Genomic DNA, 20,317 nt, shown 5'->3' on the forward strand with positions numbered 1-20,317 from the left:
TCTTGCCTCCGTAGAGCCAGTTTGTGCAGGGACACATTAATTGCCAGCTTGTTTTGTGGGGGCCCAAACGAACCAATCATTTCAGCCACAGTTGTGTGGCAGACCCTGGCGCTGAAATGATTGATTTGTTAAAGTGTGCATGTCCTGTTTATACAACATAAGGGTGGGTGGGAGGGCCCAAGGACAATTCCATCTTGCACTTCTTTTTTTTCTTTGCATTATGTACAGTTTGGGGCCTAGTTTTTCTAACTGCCATCCTGTCTGCCACTGCAGTGTCACTCCTAGATGGGTCACGTGTTTGTGCCGCCCACTCGTGTCGCTTAGCATAGTCATCCAGCTACCTCGGTGCAACCTTTTGGACATGAAAACACTATTGTGAGGTGTGAGGTGTTCAGAATAGACTGGAAATGAGTGGAAATTAAGGTTATTGAGGTTAATAATAGCATAGGAGCAGAGAAACCAACAAATTCTGTGATTTTAGCTGTTTTTATGCTTTTTTTAAAAAAAATACAGATCCAAAACACAAAACCCAGAACCCAAAACACGGAAGGGTGGTTTTGGCAAAACCAATCCAGATCCAAAACACGAAGAAAGATCCAGATCCAAAACCAAAACACAAAACACGAAAAGTGGCCGGTGCACACCCCTAGCTTGCACCCATTTTCAAGTACCCCAAATTTGCCAGGATTACTTAGTTTCTCCAAAAAATCCTGCTTTATGCCGTTCTTCACCACTTGTGCAAAGACGCTAATTAGAGGCAATTGTGCGAACTTACGTACCCCAAACTGTTTCATTAGGGATAATCGGGCACTATTACATTGATCCCCAATGTTTCCACATCTTTTTTAGGGGGTTCAGGCTGATTTCTCCGATTCAGACACCACTTTTCGCCTGTTCTAACTTCGCCTTGCTCCGTTTTCTGCCTGCCTGCCGAGCGCGGTGACGGTTCCACTGCCTTTAAACACAACGCCAGTGGGTTAGGGTTCCGATTGGCGCACTCGCAGCCACCCACCTATGTTTTTCCATTTACTGCGCTCCCCATTCTGCAACTTTTACATCTGTGTAGAATTTCCAAGAATGTTAATATTGTTGGAACAAAGTGCCAGGAAAGCATCCAGCGCAGCGAACACGTAGGGGGATAAATTATCATGTCACTAAATGAATGCCGAGTCTTCCAGCCTGTCCGATGTCATCTCCTTACATAATGTGGCTCAGCGTTACGCTGCACACAGGCTGCTGAGGAGAATGAATTAAAAGTGCATCAAGTATAATTATCTTTGTGCTCCAATTATTCAGTTACTATGACATGCAATTAGATACACAACAATGGAAGCAGAACACGGCGGCTTCAGGGAAGATGAAATCTTTTCAGGCAAAAATCTTTCCAAGTCGTAACCTATTAGGGACATTAATTTTTAATATTTATTTCTCGAATGTCATTTTGGGCCAGAGCCTGCTGAGAGGGAGATAATGCGGAGACCCACGGGGGGCCTCTCCTGTCCCCTGCCCTCCATCTGATTGTGATTTCAGAGATACTCAGTACTTCATTTCAGTACAGTGTAAACATTACATGCAGACTATCCGATGTCCCAAATTTATTTAAATTAGATTTACATCGTTGTGTTGTGGTTTTGTAGTCCTGCTTATCCACTTACTTTGTACAGCGCTGAGAAATTACGCAGTGCTGTACATTAAGGGGATCACATGACAGACGGTAGAGATGCCCTGTCTATGTGAGCTTGCAATCTTAGAGGGGTGGGGAACATTTCATATGGAAGATAGCGGAATAACAATTAGCGCTGTTCTCTGCTGTCTGGCTACTGTAAGGCGGCAGCAAATCAGCCGCCATTTGTAAAGCGGACATTAGCGACTGGCAATTCTGTACAGCCACTAAGGCTGTGGTATAGAACTCGCTACCGCGCCAAGTCAGGCTTTCCACCAACCTACACACGTGCATTTAAAGCACTTTTTAATAAAAGCCTATCAGCCTTCCACTTACCTATCCACCCTAGTTGCATGTATTACTCATCTCCGTGTGGGAACCCTATATACATCCTGCAATCTACCTATATACATGACCTGCTGGTCCACTGAGTGCTCCGCTCCATCCGTGCTAGCCATGTATATAACAGTGAGTACGGATGTACTAAAGCTGTGCACTGTAATAAATCTAAGTGCCTGGTTAAGTCTATCCGGCTGGTGCGTCTACTGCTATACTTTGCGCTGGTGTCTAGTAAAAACAACTAGTACACACATATAAACTGTACGCTCACCCTTACGTTGGATACAGGCTTATCGAGTGCCGCACAGGATCCCCACCCTGTGACTCAGCACTGCCTGCCCTACATGCTACAGTGCTTTGCCCCTTGTCCTCGTCCTGCCTAGTCTGCCATTTTGTTGCTGTCTGTTGTTCCTAAGATATATTATCTATTTACATTGTATCTTACTTATGACATGTTGAGTTACTCTGTTATATTGCTTATACGTCACTTTGTGGCGCCTTAGAAGTAGAGGATAATATTGGTTGGAATTTGCTGTCGTTCTCAGCAGACACTGCGACAGACCTATGTAGCCCAGTCAGTCTCATAGGGAGCAGGTCCGTCAGAAAGGATCAAGTAGAGTTTAAGCAACTGGACCTACATTGCAGCATGACTTCTGTATAGGCCAGATAATATACCCATCAAAGAAAGTAGGACCACTATCAAGCGTGTTGTTAAATGAGGTCTGAAGATAACCACTATCAGCTAGCGTGCAGTCACATTTCCACCCCATGTCTAGGCCCCGGGGATGCTGGCAGTGATCTGTGGGCTAGGCCTGGGGATGCTGGCAGTGATCTGTGGGCTAGGCCTGGCGCAGCATAATTGCTCTGTGTGTGTGGGCAACTTCTGTCACAGGTCAGTGGTGGGAGGGTGTCAGATAAACACACAAATTAGGGCTGTAGGGCCGGACAATAGAGATCACAAACTCTGTGGCTGGAAAACCACCAGGCCTGGTCCTAGCACACTCAGGGCTCCCGCTCCCAACCACGGTCCTCAAGGCACACTAACAGTCCAGGTTTTAAGGATAGCCATACTTGAGTGATTTAATTACTATCTCAGTTATTTTGATTTATCCCTCTGTGCTCAACCATGGCTATCACTAAAACCAGGACTGTTAGTGTGCTTTGAGGTCCGAGGTTGGGAATCACAGTGTTACAGCATCATCACGTGTTCAAATAGTAATATCGCGATAACGGAGGCAAGTGCTGGAACTTCGCTGAATAGCGTTTTTTGACAATGATCGGTGGGCTGTCGGCGCAGCAAGCGAAGTCTGCGGTTCTTGTCGCAGTTATATAAACCGCCAAAGTACAGTCCTTGCGCTGGTTATAATGATCAGTACAAGCGCAGATTTCACCTCCTGGTACAAGCAGCACAGGGCAGATGGGCAGATGTTATACCGCCAATGAGTACGTGCCTTACACCGCAGACTATCAGCCGGAGGGGAGAATTAGCAGAGACTCGTAGATAGACATTAATAGGAGCGGTCGTTTTGGGATAACATACCATTATGGAAAGGAAATATATTCCATATCAAAAGTTCATAGATAATATGTAAGAAAACTCTAAAGGCATCACTGTGGAAGCCCATAACTCACAGACAGCGGCAACATCTGCCATGTGTCAGTGTCAAATCTCCTGAAAATGAGACGTTCCACAAACATCAAGTAAACTTAATATGTAACATGTTGGACCCCTTCATCCCACCCAGTCCCCGCAATGTGGAAGGAAAGCGCAGGCTCATTAGGGGTCTCCCAACCTAAACATTTGTACCGTAATGTTATGTAGGCCCGAGATCTGCAGCCCCGCGAGACACATTCCTGGTGTCACCCGGCCCCATCTGTATACAGCGCCATACGGGTCATTTATACGGGAACAGGAAAGTTGTTTAGATAGTTTGATGAGTGATAGATAAAAGCCAAATGGACTCTGGTTTACTAAAGTCAAGTCAGGAACCTTATATAAGAAACAAACGTGACCTTTCTGAGAAGAACGATGAATGCTCTGGTGCCAATCTACCTACTGGAGTAATTAGATCTACAGGCGTTTTGCAATTCAACCTCTACATGTGCCACTTGCTGTTAGTAAATCCCATCCAAACATATATATATATATATATATATATATATATCTTACACACACTCTCAATCTCTCTCTTCATATATATTTGTAGGTGTGTAGGAGAGCACTCACCAGACTTCTCAGTTTTTAAGTAGAAAAAAGTTCAAAGAAATGTAATTTATTCCATAACCATAGTCGACGTTTCAACTCCAAATAAGCCTTTGTCAAGGCTGCTAAAGCAATCCACCAGCCACCACAAACACCAAGCTAAAAATGTGTGCATCATAGGTGCTATGAGACCTGTGTCTCATAATATTACACGTGGGACGCCACCGGAAGTGACATCATACTAACCATATCCCGTTATCTAACTACATATTTACTGCTAAATTTATGTATAGAGACCACTACATACACATGGTTATGGAATAAATACAATTTCTTGGAACTTTTTTCTACTTAAAAACTGAGAAGTCTGGTGAGTGCTCTCCTACATATATTTGGGGATTCGATCTAACATGATTCTCTGAGTTGTGGTGCCCCGACAGCTGCTGAAGTTGGAATCTCGTGAGTGCGGTTTTTCCTTTGGAGTGTGTGCGTGTGTGTGTGCGTGTTTTCCTGCCAGGATTACTATACTGGTCACCCCTTTTTTCCATGTAAGAGATGTAGGGTTACCAAGAGAACACAACAGTTTTTGGTCTGAACAGCCACAAAGGAGTTAAAATACTTTGTGGAAATGAGTAACAGCTGGTGCATCATGTGCAGAACATCAGACGGAGCCGTTCAGCCTGTTATCAGGGGCCTGGAACATAACCACATACTGTACTTATCGGACACAACAATAACACAATTCATCCACAGGACAGAGAGGTTGTGCCTGAGACCACAGGCAGAGATAGCGGCTATCACAATTCACTCTTCTGGTATCAAAGCAATATTATTCTGCGTATGTCCTTAAAAAGCTGGTGTCGTGTATGACCGAGGGGGGAATCTCAGGCCGCAGCCTTCCCGGCGAGTCGGCCAACTTTCACTGAGCTGCTGAATCCGCATTTGGTTTAGCCCTGGAAACCTCCGGCTGGTCAGCAGTTACCATCTATTCGGGAGATATCCGAAATGCGGTGCCTAAAGTGGGCAGATAGTATCATTATTATTAGGGATTGTAATCAAACCTTGGAGAGAGATAAAATGGAGAAGTTGCCCACAGCAACCAATCAGCTTCTATCTGTCACCTCGAATACTGTGCCAGATACATTACAACAGCTAACTGGTTGCTCCAAACTGTCATTTTTCAAACACAGCCTATAAAGTGACAGTGAGGAGCTGATTGGTTGGTACTTTACCTCCATCCAATTTTTCTCTCGCCAAGGCTTAGTACATAGGGGCTCATTATGTTCAACTCTTGACAACTATCAAGGAGGCGTCTTGTAGGCAAATAAATGTAAGTCAGCAAAGTGTGACTTGTTTTAGGACATCAGTCTCTCTACGTGCCCAGGCGGAATGTTGTTGTGAGATTAATAAGCAGACATAGTAACTCATTGTGCTGTAACATCGCTAAGTTATTTTCTGCAAAGAGATTGGATTGTTAATGTTTGGCAGCCGCTGTGAGGACTTCCCAGAGGAACCAGACCAGATGTTAGAAGAACTTTTTGGTGTTTTTTTCCCCCTTCTGAAGTCCCTCGTGTAATCTGAGTTCCAAAGTTTATAACGTCAAGAAAATATTGCTGAAATTGGACGCAGAACCTCCCATGTATAATGTGTGCATGCCTCACTCTCTCAGGGCTTCTATATCTTATATTAGTTACGTGTTGGAAACACTCACAATCTCCCAGCACACTGCTGTCCACCAGTGGAAATGACTAAGTAAAAAAACGCCTTCCCTTATTTAGAAATAAAATGCAGAAGTCTTCATCACGTACCTTTGGAAATAGACGAGAAGCCATCTGCCACTTCTTGGAAGTTGGGTGATCCTGGTCCTAAATGATGCGACCACCCACGCTGGGTCATACATTCACGTGTTATTTCAGCTGACAGCGAACTTATCAGGAGGTACCCAAAAATAGCGCATGGGCGGGATGTACTTCACATGGCATTATGGATGTGGTACATACAGCTACTTATCGGGTACATTCCTACATCGGGTACGTACCTACTTGTGGGCGTACGGGAGAGATGGTGGTTGAAAAATTAATTTTTTAGGTTGCGCTTACTATAATACCTTAATTAGTTGGCAAGTCAACCTGTAAATCCCTAAAAAATTTACATATTGTTTTTCACTATTTCCACAAATCGATCTCCAAGTCTTGTGGACACCAGCTCCCAGGCATGGGGGAGATTTATCAAAGCTTGGAGAGAGATAAAGTGGAGAAAGATAATGCATCAACCAATCAGCTCCTGTCACATTACAGACTCGGCCTCATTTATCAATGAGTTTTATCATTCACAACAAGTGATAAAACTCGATGTGTATGATAAATGGTGCTCCAGCCATTCAGCTCCCAACTGTCACTGTGTATGATAAATGGTGCTAGAGCCAATCAGCTCCCAGCTGTCACTGTGTATGATAAATGGTGCTCCAGCCAATCAGCTCCCAGCTGTCACTGTGTATGATAAATAGTGCTCCAGCCAATCAGCTCCCAACTGTAACTGTATATGATAAAAGGTGCTCCAGCCAATCAGCTCCCAACTGTCACTGTGTGTGATAAATGGTGCTCCAGCCAATCAGCTCCCAACTGTCACTGTGTATGATAAATGGTGCTCCAGCCAATCAGCTCCCAACTGTCACTGTGTATGAAAATGGTGCTCCAGCCAATCAGCTCCCAACTGTCATTGTGTATGATAATGGTGCTCCAGCCAATCAGCTCCCAACTGTCATTGTGTATGATAAATGGTGCTCCAGCCAATCAGCTCCCAACTGTCATTGTGTATGATAATGGTGCTCCAGCCAATCAGCTCCCAACTGTCACTGTGTATGATAAATGGTGCTCCAGCCAATCAGCTCTCAACTGTCACTGTGTATGATAAATAGTGCTCCAGCCAATCAGCTCCCAACTGTCACTGTGTATGATAAATGGTGCTCCAGCCAATCAGCTCCCAACTGTCACTGTGTATGATAAATGGTGCTCCAGCCAATCAGCTCCCAGCTGTCACTGTGTATGATAAATGGTGCTTCAGCCAATCAGCTCCCAGCTGTCACTGTGTATGATAAATAGTGCTCCAGCCAATCAGCTCCCAACTGTAACTGTATATGATAAAAGGTGCTCCAGCCAATCAGCTCCCAACTGTCACTGTGTGTGATAAATGGTGCTCCAGCCAATCAGCTCCCAACTGTCACTGTGTATGAAAATGGTGCTCCAGCCAATCAGCTCCCAACTGTCATTGTGTATGATAATGGTGCTCCAGCCAATCAGCTCCCAACTGTCATTGTGTATGATAAATGGTGCTCCAGCCAATCAGCTCCCAACTGTCATTGTGTATGATAATGGTGCTCCAGCCAATCAGCTCCCAACTGTCACTGTGTATGATAAATGGTGCTCCAGCCAATCAGCTCCCAACTGTCACTGTGTATGATAAATAGTGCTCCAGCCAATCAGCTCCCAACTGTCACTGTGTATGATAAATGGTGCTCCAGCCAATCAGCTCCCAACTGTCACTGTGTATGATAAATGGTGCTCCAGCCAATCAGCTCCCAACTGTCACTGTGTATGATAAATGGTGCTCCAGCCAATCAGCTCCCAACTGTCACTGTGTATAATAAATGGTGCTCCAGCCAATCAGCTCCCAACTGTCACTGTGTATGATAAATGGTGCTCCAGCCAATCAGCTCAGAACTGTCACTGTGTATGATAAATGGTGCTCCAGCCAATCAGCTCCCAACTGTCACTGTGTATGATAAATGGTGCTCCAGCCAATCAGCTCCCAAATGTCACTGTGTATGATAAATGGTGCTCCAGCCAATCAGCTCCTAACTGTCACTGTGTATGATAAATGGTGCTCCAGCCAATCAGCTCCTAACTGTCACTGTGTATGATAAATGGTGCTCCAGCCAATCAGCTCCCAACTGTCACTGTGTATGATAAATGGTGCTCCAGCCAATCAGCTCCCAACTGTCACTGTGTATGATAAATGGTGCTCCAGCCAATCAGCTCCCAACTGTCACTGTGTATGATAAATGGTGCTCCAGCCAATCAGCTCCCAGCTGTCACTGTGTATGATAAATGGTGCTCCAGTCAATCAGCTCCCAACTGTCACTGTGTATGATAAATGGTGCTCCAGCCAATCAGCTCCCAACTGTCACTGTGTATGATAAATGGTGCTCCAGCCAATCAGCTCCCAACTGTCACTGTGTATGAAAATGGTGCTCCAGCCAATCAGCTCCCAACTGTCATTGTGTATGATAATGGTGCTCCAGCCAATCAGCTCCCAACTGTCATTGTGTATGATAAATGGTGCTCCAGCCAATCAGCTCCCAACTGTCATTGTGTATGATAATGGTGCTCCAGCCAATCAGCTCCCAACTGTCACTGTGTATGATAAATGGTGCTCCAGCCAATCAGCTCCCATCTGTCACTGTGTATGATAAATGGTGCTCCAGCCAATTAGCTCCCAACTGTCACTGTGTATGATAAATAGTGCTCCAGCCAATCAGCTCCCAACTGTCACTGTGTATGATAAATGGTGCTCCAGCCAATCAGCTCCCAACTGTCACTGTGTATGATAAATGGTGCTCCAGCCAATCAGCTCCCAGCTGTCACTGTGTATGATAAATGGTGCTTCAGCCAATCAGCTCCCAGCTGTCACTGTGTATGATAAATAGTGCTCCAGCCAATCAGCTCCCAACTGTAACTGTATATGATAAAAGGTGCTCCAGCCAATCAGCTCCCAACTGTCACTGTGTGTGATAAATGGTGCTCCAGCCAATCAGCTCCCAACTGTCACTGTGTATGAAAATGGTGCTCCAGCCAATCAGCTCCCAACTGTCATTGTGTATGATAATGGTGCTCCAGCCAATCAGCTCCCAACTGTCATTGTGTATGATAAATGGTGCTCCAGCCAATCAGCTCCCAACTGTCATTGTGTATGATAATGGTGCTCCAGCCAATCAGCTCCCAACTGTCACTGTGTATGATAAATGGTGCTCCAGCCAATCAGCTCCCAACTGTCACTGTGTATGATAAATAGTGCTCCAGCCAATCAGCTCCCAACTGTCACTGTATATGATAAATGGTGCTCCAGCCAATCAGCTCCCAACTGTCACTGTATATGATAAATAGTGCTCCAGCCAATCAGCTCCCAACTGTCACTGTATATGATAAATAGTGCTCCAGCCAATCAGCTCCCAACTGTCACTGTATATGATAAATAGTGCTCCAGCCAATCAGCTCCCAACTGTCACTGTATATGATAAATGGTGCTCCAGCCAATCAGCTCCCAACTGTCACTGTGTATGATAAATGGTGCTCCAGCCAATCAGCTCCCAACTGTCACTGTGTATGATAAATGGTGCTCCAGCCAATCAGCTCCCAACTGTCACTGTGTATAATAAATGGTGCTCCAGCCAATCAGCTCCCAACTGTCACTGTGTATGATAAATGGTGCTCCAGCCAATCAGCTCCCAACTGTCACTGTGTATGAAAATGGTGCTCCAGCCAATCAGCTCCCAACTGTCACTGTGTATGATAAATGGTGCTCCAGCCAATCAGCTCCCAACTGTCACTGTGTATGATAAATGGTGCTCCAGCCAATCAGCTCCCAACTGTCACTATGTATGATAAATGGTGCTCCAGCCAATCAGCTCCCAACTGTCACTGTGTATGATAAATGGTGCTCCAGCCAATCAGCTCCCAACTGTCATTTTTCAAACAGATGACAGTTGGGAGCTGATTGGCTGGAGCACCATTATCACACACAGCGGGTTTTATCACTCATTGCGAATGATAAAACTCGTTGATAAATGAGATCCTGTGTTTGAAACAAAAGGAGTTTGGAGCTGATTGGTTGGTGCTTTATCTCTCTCCAAGGTTTGATACATCTTCCCCACAAGAACTCATGCATCTGGCAGTGGGAGAGTTAACAATTGAACTAGTGGTTTTCTTGGTTTAAAAATATCTGGACGGTCATCGTGATTAAGGAGGAAGCTGAGAACTGGTCGGGGAAGTGATGACTCCTGGCCCCTGTATGTGTGAACTGACCGAAAACACTGTCATGTAATATCCTGTTGATTTCTTATGTTCTTTATATTGTCCTTTGGTGCTTATATTATTCAGCCGGGTGACCTATAGGAAGGTTTGCACGCTGCAGTCACACCTGTCGGTCGGTATCCTAACCCTCCCCCTCTCCGGAGACCCACAACGGGGTCTACGGCACCTTACACAGTGCATTCCCAGCGACATTGCACAGATCAGCTTCTGTCACCTCATAGACTGTGCTAGACACATGACAGGAGCTGATGGGTCCCTTTGGGCAACTTCTCCAAATTATCTCTCTCTAGATTTATAAAGGTTCTAAAACAGACAAGTGATGATGTTGCCCATAGCAACCAATCAGATTCTAGCTACCATTTCTCTTTTGCATTCTAGAAAATGTTACACAGACTCTGATTGGTTGCTATGGGCGACATCGCCACCTGTTTGTTTTAGAAGCTTTAGTAAATATATAGATCCCCAATTCTTGCTACGTCTCCCTCATATGCACTGTAATTGTGTCCTTTGCGAAATACCATCGTGTGTAAAAACACGTGACGCGCTGCCTTGCGACGAGGGGCTGGGGCAAGGGATTCTCCAGTTTTACAGTGTAGCAGTTTATTAACAACCCAATTTGTATTTCTGTCTCAGATGGGGTTTGGGGTCCGGTAGCCCCTCTACATGAATGCCCCAGTCAGCCAGGACACGGCCGCTACCTTATGTCCACAACATTAACGATGTAATTAGCTCCCATAAGCTAGCCTGGAAGTTCAGCTGTACTTCATTTGTTCACATTCAATTGTATTTCTTCAGGATCGCTGGATGAAGCAGAAGTTGTCAATCAGGGATATATATATAACTCATTATCGCTTAGTGAAACTGCATTTGACAGCAGATAAGAAACGGCCGTCTCGCCCAGACTGCTCATCTTAAAGGGATTTGTGAGCAAAAATACCTTCTACTGATTTGGTAAAGGGCATCAGTGTGTATAGCTTTAGTGATACTTAGGTTTATACATGGTGTATACAGTGTGTATAGCTTTAGTGATACTTAGGTTTACTTTATACATGGTGTATACTGTGTGTTAGTGATACTTAGGTTTATACATGGTGTATACAGTGTGTTAGTGATATTTAGGTTTATACATGGTGTAGTATACAGTGTGTTAGTGATACGTAGGTTTATACATGGTGTATACTGTGTGTTAGTGATACTTAGGTTTATACATGGTGTATACAGTGTGTTAGTGATACTTAGGTTTATACATGGTGTATACAGTGTGTTAGTGATACGTAGGTTTATACATGGTGTATACAGTGTGTTAGTGATACTTAGGTTTATACATGGTGTATACAGTGTATTAGTGATACGTAGGTTTATACATGGTGTATACAGTGTGTTAGTGATACTTAGGATTATACATGGTGTATACAGTGTGTTAGTGATACGTAGGTTTATACATGGTGTATACAGTGTGTTAGTGATACGTAGGTTTATACATGGTGTATACAGTGTGTTAGTGATACGTAGGTTTATACATGATGTATACTGTGTGTTAGTGATACGTAGGTTTATACATGGTGTATACTGTGTGTTAGTGATATTTAGGTTTATACATGGTGTAGTATACAGTGTGTTAGTGATACGTAGGTTTATACATGGTGTATACAGTGTGTTAGTGATACTTAGGTTTATACATGGTGTATACAGTGTGTTAGTGATACTTAGGTTTATACATGGTGTATACAGTGTGTTAGTGATATTTAGGTTTATACATGGTGTAGTATACAGTGTGTTAGTGATACGTAGGTTTATACATGGTGTATACTGTGTGTTAGTGATACTTAGGTTTATACATGGTGTATACAGTGTGTTAGTGATACTTAGGTTTATACATGGTGTATACAGTGTGTTAGTGATACGTAGGTTTATACATGGTGTATACAGTGTGTTAGTGATACTTAGGTTTATACATGGTGTATACAGTGTATTAGTGATACGTAGGTTTATACATGGTGTATACAGTGTGTTAGTGATACTTAGGATTATACATGGTGTATACAGTGTGTTAGTGATACGTAGGTTTATACATGGTGTATACAGTGTGTTAGTGATACGTAGGTTTATACATGGTGTATACAGTGTGTTAGTGATACGTAGGTTTATACATGATGTATACTGTGTGTTAGTGATACGTAGGTTTATACATGGTGTATACTGTGTGTTAGTGATATTTAGGTTTATACATGGTGTAGTATACAGTGTGTTAGTGATACGTAGGTTTATACATGGTGTATACAGTGTGTTAGTGATACTTAGGTTTATACATGGTGTATACAGTGTGTTAGTGATATTTAGGTTTATACATGGTGTATACAGTGTGTTAGTGATACGTAGGTTTATACATGGTGTATACAGTGTGTTAGTGATACGTAGGTTTATACATGGTGTATACTGTGTGTTAGTGATATTTAGGTTTATACATGGTGTAGTATACAGTGTGTTAGTGATACGTAGGTTTATACATGGTGTATACAGTGTGTTAGTGATACTTAGGTTTATACATGGTGTATACAGTGTGTTAGTGATACTTAGGTTTATACATGGTGTATACAGTGTGTTAGTGATACTTAGGTTTATACATGGTGTATACTGTGTGTTAGTGATACGTAGGTTTATACATGGTGTATACTGTGTGTTAGTGATATTTAGGTTTATACATGGTGTATACAGTGTGTTAGTGATACGTAGGTTTATACATGGTGTATACAGTGTGTTAGTGATACGTAGGTTTATACATGGTGTATACAGTGTATTAGTGATACGTAGGTTTACTTTATACATGGTGTATACAGTGTGTTAGTGATACTTAGGATTATACATGGTGTATACAGTGTGTTAGTGATACGTAGGATTATACATGGTGTATACAGTGTGTTAGTGATACGTAGGTTTATACATGGTGTATACAGTGTGTTAGTGATACTTAGGTTTATACATGGTGTATACAGTGTGTTAGTGATACGTAGGTTTATACATGGTGTATACTGTGTATTAGTGATACGTAGGTTTATACATGGTGTATACTGTGTGTTAGTGATATTTAGGTTTATACATGGTGTATACAGTGTGTTAGTGATACGTAGGTTTATACATGGTGTATACAGTGTGTTAGTGATACGTAGGTTTATACATGGTGTATACAGTGTGTTAGTGATACGTAGGTTTATACATGGTGTATACAGTGTATTAGTGATACGTAGGTTTACTTTATACATGGTGTATACAGTGTGTTAGTGATACTTAGGATTATACATGGTGTATACAGTGTGTTAGTGATACGTAGGATTATACATGGTGTATACAGTGTGTTAGTGATACGTAGGTTTATACATGGTGTATACAGTGTGTTAGTGATACTTAGGTTTATACATGGTGTATACAGTGTGTTAGTGATACGTAGGTTTATACATGGTGTATACTGTGTATTAGTGATACGTAGGTTTATACATGGTGTATACTGTGTGTTAGTGATATTTAGGTTTATACATGGTGTATACAGTGTGTTAGTGATACGTAGGTTTATACATGGTGTATACAGTGTGTTAGTGATACGTAGGTTTATACATGGTGTATACTGTGTGTTAGTGATACGTAGGATTATACATGGTGTATACAGTGTGTTAGTGATACGTAGGATTATACATGGTGTATACAGTGTGTTAGTGATACGTAGGTTTATACATGGTGTATACAGTGTGTTAGTGATACGTAGGTTTATATATGGTGTATACAGTGTGTTAGTGATACGTAGGTTTATACATGGTGTATACAGTGTGTTTTACCAGTAAAAAACAATTTGGTGCAACTTTTCTTTCCCACGTCTCACCGAGCTGCACTGTGCGATCTAGTAATGCGACCACTTCCTGCGGCTTCAGGGACAATTCTGTGATGTCCGCGCCCATTTGCCTAGATGTTTAGTAAATGGAAAATGGATTTCAATACTTTAAAATGTGATAAAATGTGTGTGATTGGACTGGAAGATGATGTGAGAGGTCGCTATATATTTTCAGAAAAATTACTTTGAAATATGCATTTTTGGAGCCTATAGTTCAGTGCTGACTGATGAGAAGGATTTTCTATTGGGGCACAAATCAATTTTCGGGCCAGTTTATCAATAAAAGTTCCAACTGAGCGATGAGCATTACAGTACCACGTCGCAGGTCATCGGTAGTGCAAAAAAATAGTGTGATGATGTATGCTGTGTATTTGCATAAGATGTACCTCATAGCTGGCCCTTGTGTGCTGGCGTACCAAAATGCTGTGTATTTGGATGGCGCGTATCTTAGACTAGCTGGCCCTTGTGTGCTGGCGTACCAAAATGCTGTGTATTTGGATGGTGCGTATCTTAGACTAGCTGGCCTTTGCGCACTGGCTTACCAAAATGCTGTGTATTTGGATGGCACGTATCTTAGACTAGCTGGCCCTTGTGCGGTGGTGTACCAAAATGCTGTGTATTTGGATGGCACGTATCTTAGACTAGCTGGCCCTTGTGTGCTGGCGTACCAAAATGCTGAGTATTTGGATGGTGCGTATCTTAGACTAGCTGGCCGTTGTGTGTGCTGGCGTACCTAAATGCTGTGTATTTAGATAGCGTGTACATTAGACTAGCTGGCCGTTGTGTGCTGGCATACCAAAATGCTGATTATTTGGATGGTGTGTACCTTAGACTAGCTGGCCCTTGTGCGGTGGCGTACCAAAATGCTGTGTATTTGGATGGCGTGTACCTTAGACTAGCTGGCCGTTGTGTGCTGGCGTACCAAAATGCTGTGTATTTGCATGAGATGTACCTTAGATTAGCTGGCCCTTGTGTGCACTGGTGTACCAAAATGCTGTGTATTTGGATGGCGTGTACATTAGACTAGCTGGCCGTTGTGTGCACTGGTGTACCAAAATGCTGTGTATTTGGATGGCGCATATCTTAGACTAGCTGGCCGTTGTGTGCACTGGCGTACCAAAATGCTGTGTATTTGGATGGCGTGTACTTTAGACTAGCTGGCCCTTGTGCGGTGGCGTACCAAAATGCTGTGTATTTGGATGGCGTGTACATTAGACTAGCTGGCCCTTGTGCACTGGCGTACCAAAATGCTGTGTGTTTGGATGGTGTGTACCCTAGACTAGCTGGCCCTTGTGTGCGCTGGCGTACCAAAATGCTGTGTGTTTGGATGGCGCATATCTTAGACTAGCTGGCCCTTGTGTGCGCTGGCATACCAAAATGCTGTGTATTTGGATGGCGCGTATCTTAGACTAGCTGGCCGTCGTGCACTGGCGTACCAAAATGCTGTGTATCAGGGTTGCCGACATTCTGGCTGCTCCTTCCAGGAGGGAGCAGCCAGATCAGCATAGCAGGGGGCGTGGCCAGACAGCTTACCCATCGTTTTTGAGCGAAGCGAGGGGCGTGGCCACACAATCACGTAATTTTTGCATTGTGAAGCAGGGGGCGGGGACAAACCGCCTTCCCCGTTGCGGGGATATCTCGATTTTCGGGAGGCTCCCGGCCGAATCCGGAGGGTAGGCAAGTATGATTTGGTTGGCATGTGCCTGAGACTAGCTGGACCTTCATTTTGAGAAGTAAGACATACACAAGCCTTACAGACGTGTTCAGTTGCGAATTACACATATGCTGAAGATATAACTTTGCTTGTCTTGCGTGTAATGCATTGATGATGATGATATGATGATTATGTTGATGACAGACATTTTTACGATGGACGTAGCGACTCAAATTACACAGGTACAGTGACAATTAAGCAGCCGTATCTTTTATTAACTCATTAACCACTCATCTGAAGGAGCCTTTATGCTACCAAACAAGTAGAGCATAAATGCTCCAAGAGATGGCAGACATTACATGAAATGCAGACATAGGACCTCATTTAGAGTCTCTCGCAAGCGGCCGCTCGCTCGTACGCGGCCGATGTTAACAGTCCACGTTTGCGTGCACTTCGTTGTGCGCATGTGCGTACGAGTCCTTGCGATCACAAAATCCGACGCTTGTATGGCTTGCGAGCAGGAAGTGACTCCCGATAGTTGATTGACAGGAAAGGCCGTTTGTGGGTGGTAACAGGGGAAGGTGCTTGTGAATGGGGGAGTGGTTATGCGAACGCAGGCGTGTCAGGCCACCAAAACGCCGTTTAAAGGGCGTGTATAATTTACAAAGTAGCGTCACGGTACACGTCACCTGAATGTATTTCAGCCAGCACTGATCGCAGTGCTTGCGGCGGGTTAAGGCAACCCCAAGCGAGCAGCTTCGATGGCTCTCGATGGTCCCGATTAATCCTTCATTTCCCGGAGATGATGTCTGTTGCGAGTGGCAAGGGGGCGTCTTCAGACACTTGCGAGCGCACTTTGCCATAGCTCGCTAAAATATAGTGGGCGTCCTTACGAGACGCAGTGCGAGCACTTCATTACAATATCCGGCCCCTTTTTGCCAGCGAGCGATCGCATCTTGCGAGAGACTCTGAATGAGGTCCATAGTATAGAGCTGCTATCCGTACGGTGGCTGCAGAATTCATGACATTCTGGTTATAAACCTCTGCTCTTATAACAAATAAATATATATATATGTATGTATGTATGTATGTATGTATGTATGTATGTATATATATATATATATATATATATATATATATTATATACACACATATATGAGTATGCAGATATAGTACAGAGGACTTGAGTGCCAGTTTTTACATGCTCATATATATATATATATATATATATATATATACATATATATATATATATCTCACAATATGGCTCACAGCACTTTACATATTTGTATATGGCAGTGGATCTCAAACTCGGTCCTCAGGACCTCACACTGTTCATGTGTTACAGGTCACCCAGCAGGTGCACAGGTGTATTCATTACCCCTGACACATTTTAAAAGATCCACAGATGGAGCTAATTATTTCACCTGTGATTCCGTGGGGAGACCTGGAAAACATGCACTGTTCGGTATCCTGAGGACCGAGTTTGAAAACCTGTGGTATATGGTGCAGTAGCCATCTTGAATGGTTTTCGGACTTTGTGGGAGGAATCCCACGCTGACAAGAAGGGGGACATGCAAACTCCACACAGATAGGAACTTGTAGGGAGGTGCATCAAACCTTCTAAACAAATCAGATTGTAGTTCGCATTTTATAGCGTGTATCAGATAAATGATAGGTAGAAGCTGATTGGTTTGATACATCGCCCCAATGCAGTCACTGTTGCTGTGAAAATATCACCAGAGCAGACAACGCTGTTGCTATGGGCACTGGAGACGCCGCAAACATAATACATCATATAGCCATCTCTACTTTCTCTTACATGATGCCCCAATGGGAGGAGTTTGTGGCATGGTGCAGTGGGTAGCTCGGCCATGATGAACCAATTCACCCCATCATGTTACCGGATGGTTTTCTTCTCTGGGGTAGAGGCTGGTATCACGGCGGAGGCTGGTAGACTCTCCCGGATCTTCATCAGGATAATGAAGCTGTCAGTTTAGAGAGGAAGGCGACACATTCATCAGACTTTCTGGTGGCTTTAATAGAAAGATGTTCTGAGCCTTCTGTGGGTTTCAATTAAAATTTTAAAGTGGAAATTAATTGACTGCTCTGAACAGCTATTCACATAAATCTGTATTTGATGTTTTAAAGGCACCACTGTAGTTCACAAAAGTTCCCCCGGCCGCTGAACAATGTATTAGTGGAATAATGAAGTAAAATCACTGACACATCAGGATTAGAGCCTGTCTTTATTTTCAGGGATGTTCTGCTCTTCTTATACAGTCAGTAAAAGTGGGAAAGTAATACCTTGGAACGGAATTTCCCTGTAAATCTTGGCGACGCCTGTGACCACTCCCCCTGCGTGTTTGGCATTAGCTCTCTAATAAGTGTGGAATACAGCAGGAAATGAGAGTGCAGCCGGTGGGATTGATCGCTCTCTCCATGTTCCCAGGAAAACACTAGGAAGGAAGTTTCTCCCAACAATATAACCTGCAATTTATGCACCTTCTGGAGACACAAGAAAGTTTATTGTCTGTCTGGTTGTAAAACAGTTATATGGAGATGCTTCCAATCCTGTCATTGGTTTTACAGAAGCTCCAGAGACTTAAATACTTGGGATTGTTTATCAGTAACATTTCCTTAGTAGTGGGGGTAATACGGCCCTTGTGTATTCCGCATTGGCCTGGGGAAGACTCGTATCTCTACCAGAAGGAAAATATCACTCATCAATCCCATCAACTCTCTTATATCTGTGTTTCTCTTCTGTATATAGAGTAAAATAAATTACAATGTATTATGACACATGGCAGATGCATTATTAATTTCATGTTTCAATGCGAAAATTATCGCTATATATCGTGCCGATAACAAAGGACTTTTCCACCCTATCAAAGTGAATTCAAATTCTAAAAGTGTATTTTCCTGTGATACATAGAAGAGTCTCAGCCTCAGCATAAGAAAACATTTATAGCAAAGGTGATAAAAAATGTAATAAACATTTAGGGGTGAATTTACTAACGTGAGAGTTTTTAGAAGTGAGTTTTAGAAGAGATGTTGCCCTTAGCAACCAATCAGAGTTTAGCTATTATCTTCTAGAAGGTGCCAGTTAAATGTTAAGTAGAATCTGATTGGTTGCTCTGGGCAACATCTCTTCTAAAACTCACTTCTAAAAACTCTCACTTTAGTAAATTTACCCCTTAGTGTTTTTTTTTAAAACTATTTCAAAGTTATGAGAAAAAAAAAATGCCTCCCCCCTCCCCCTTCAAGCTTTATCATGTAATTCTACCTAACTCACCATCAGCGGCCGGGGGAAACTAAAGCAATCAAATCCAAAAATAAAAATCCTTTTCTGTGCTTGATACATTCCGTGGAGCGATATAACTGCAATGTTTGTCGATATTTTTGAAAATTTTCATGGCAGATGCCTAACGCGTTAACTGGGAAATATTAATCAGCATGAAAACCATGTGTAAAGTACCGTTTTTGCAACATTTTCACGAAAGCCTTCATACATCTGCCCCACAATTAAATTTTATTTCCAAACTGCAATACCGCATCAGAGTTGTTATCATTATTAACCGTTCTATATCTATATAAGAATATTTTAGTCATACACTTAAATCCTCCACAATGTGAAATGTCTGTACTGGCCACATAGCATAGTAAATGTCAGGCCAGAGATATAAGGTAATTATAAGAATATAAGCAAGCAGAACTAGTGGCACTCTAATAAATCCCAGTTAGTCGGAGGGATTACATATTACATCTGAGGGATTCAATATCACTCGATTGTAGTCCGCTCTGTCTAATGGCTGCACTAATGAATAACCCTAGGGAGCGGGACCATAACACCTACGTCAGACCTGCACGGCGTTGCTCACCTGTTGTCTGTGTGGATTTATGAAACCATCCTGATGTTCTCCATCTTTTATTTGCAGTCAGCTCATGTGGCGGGCGTTTGAATGCCAAAGATGCCGGCTATATCACCTCACCTGGTTACCCGAACGACTACCCTTCTCATCAGAACTGCGAGTGGGTCATCGGCGCGCCAGAACCCAACCAGAAGATTGTGCTCAACTTCAACCCGCACTTTGAAATTGAAAAACACGATTGCAAGTAAGAGCCTGTATTCCGCCACGTCCCTGCTGCGAGTGTGACAGGGGGGAGTATTGGGGCAATAAAGGTCTAAGCCATAATGCCTCTACTATGCCCATTGTAGCTTCAGGCAATGGGGCACTAAAGTCACAGTAACAATATGTACAGTATGTGTCCAATGCATGTTCTAGGTCACAGGTTCTCAAACTCGGTCCTCAGGACCTCAAACAGTGCATGTTTTCCAGGTCTCCTCACAGAATCGCAAGTGAAATAATTAGCTCCACCTGTGGATCTTTTAAAATGTGTCAGTGAGTAATGAGTACACCTGTGCACCTGCTGGGTGACCTGGAAAATGTGAACTGTGTGGGGTCCTGAGGACCGAGATTGAGAACCA

The 20,317-nt window shown here is 43.2% G+C and overlaps 1 protein-coding gene across 2 annotated transcripts in view; it reads left to right on the plus strand.

Annotated features, from left to right (window-relative positions):
• NRP2 (neuropilin 2) overlaps positions 1–20,317 on the plus strand; it is a 184,994-nt gene that overhangs the window by 33,727 nt on the left and 130,950 nt on the right. For both annotated transcript variants that reach the window (XM_088449487.1, XM_088449488.1), the window contains exon 2: positions 19,767–19,944. In XM_088449487.1, coding sequence (XP_088305613.1) covers positions 19,767–19,944 — 178 coding nt within the window. The remainder of the gene's footprint in view (positions 1–19,766; positions 19,945–20,317) is intronic.

The sequence above is a fragment of the Taudactylus pleione genome, unplaced genomic scaffold (assembly GCF_031769625.1).
Source record: "Taudactylus pleione unplaced genomic scaffold, aTauple2 ptg000486l, whole genome shotgun sequence".
In the NCBI taxonomy this organism is placed as follows: domain Eukaryota; kingdom Metazoa; phylum Chordata; class Amphibia; order Anura; family Myobatrachidae; genus Taudactylus; species Taudactylus pleione.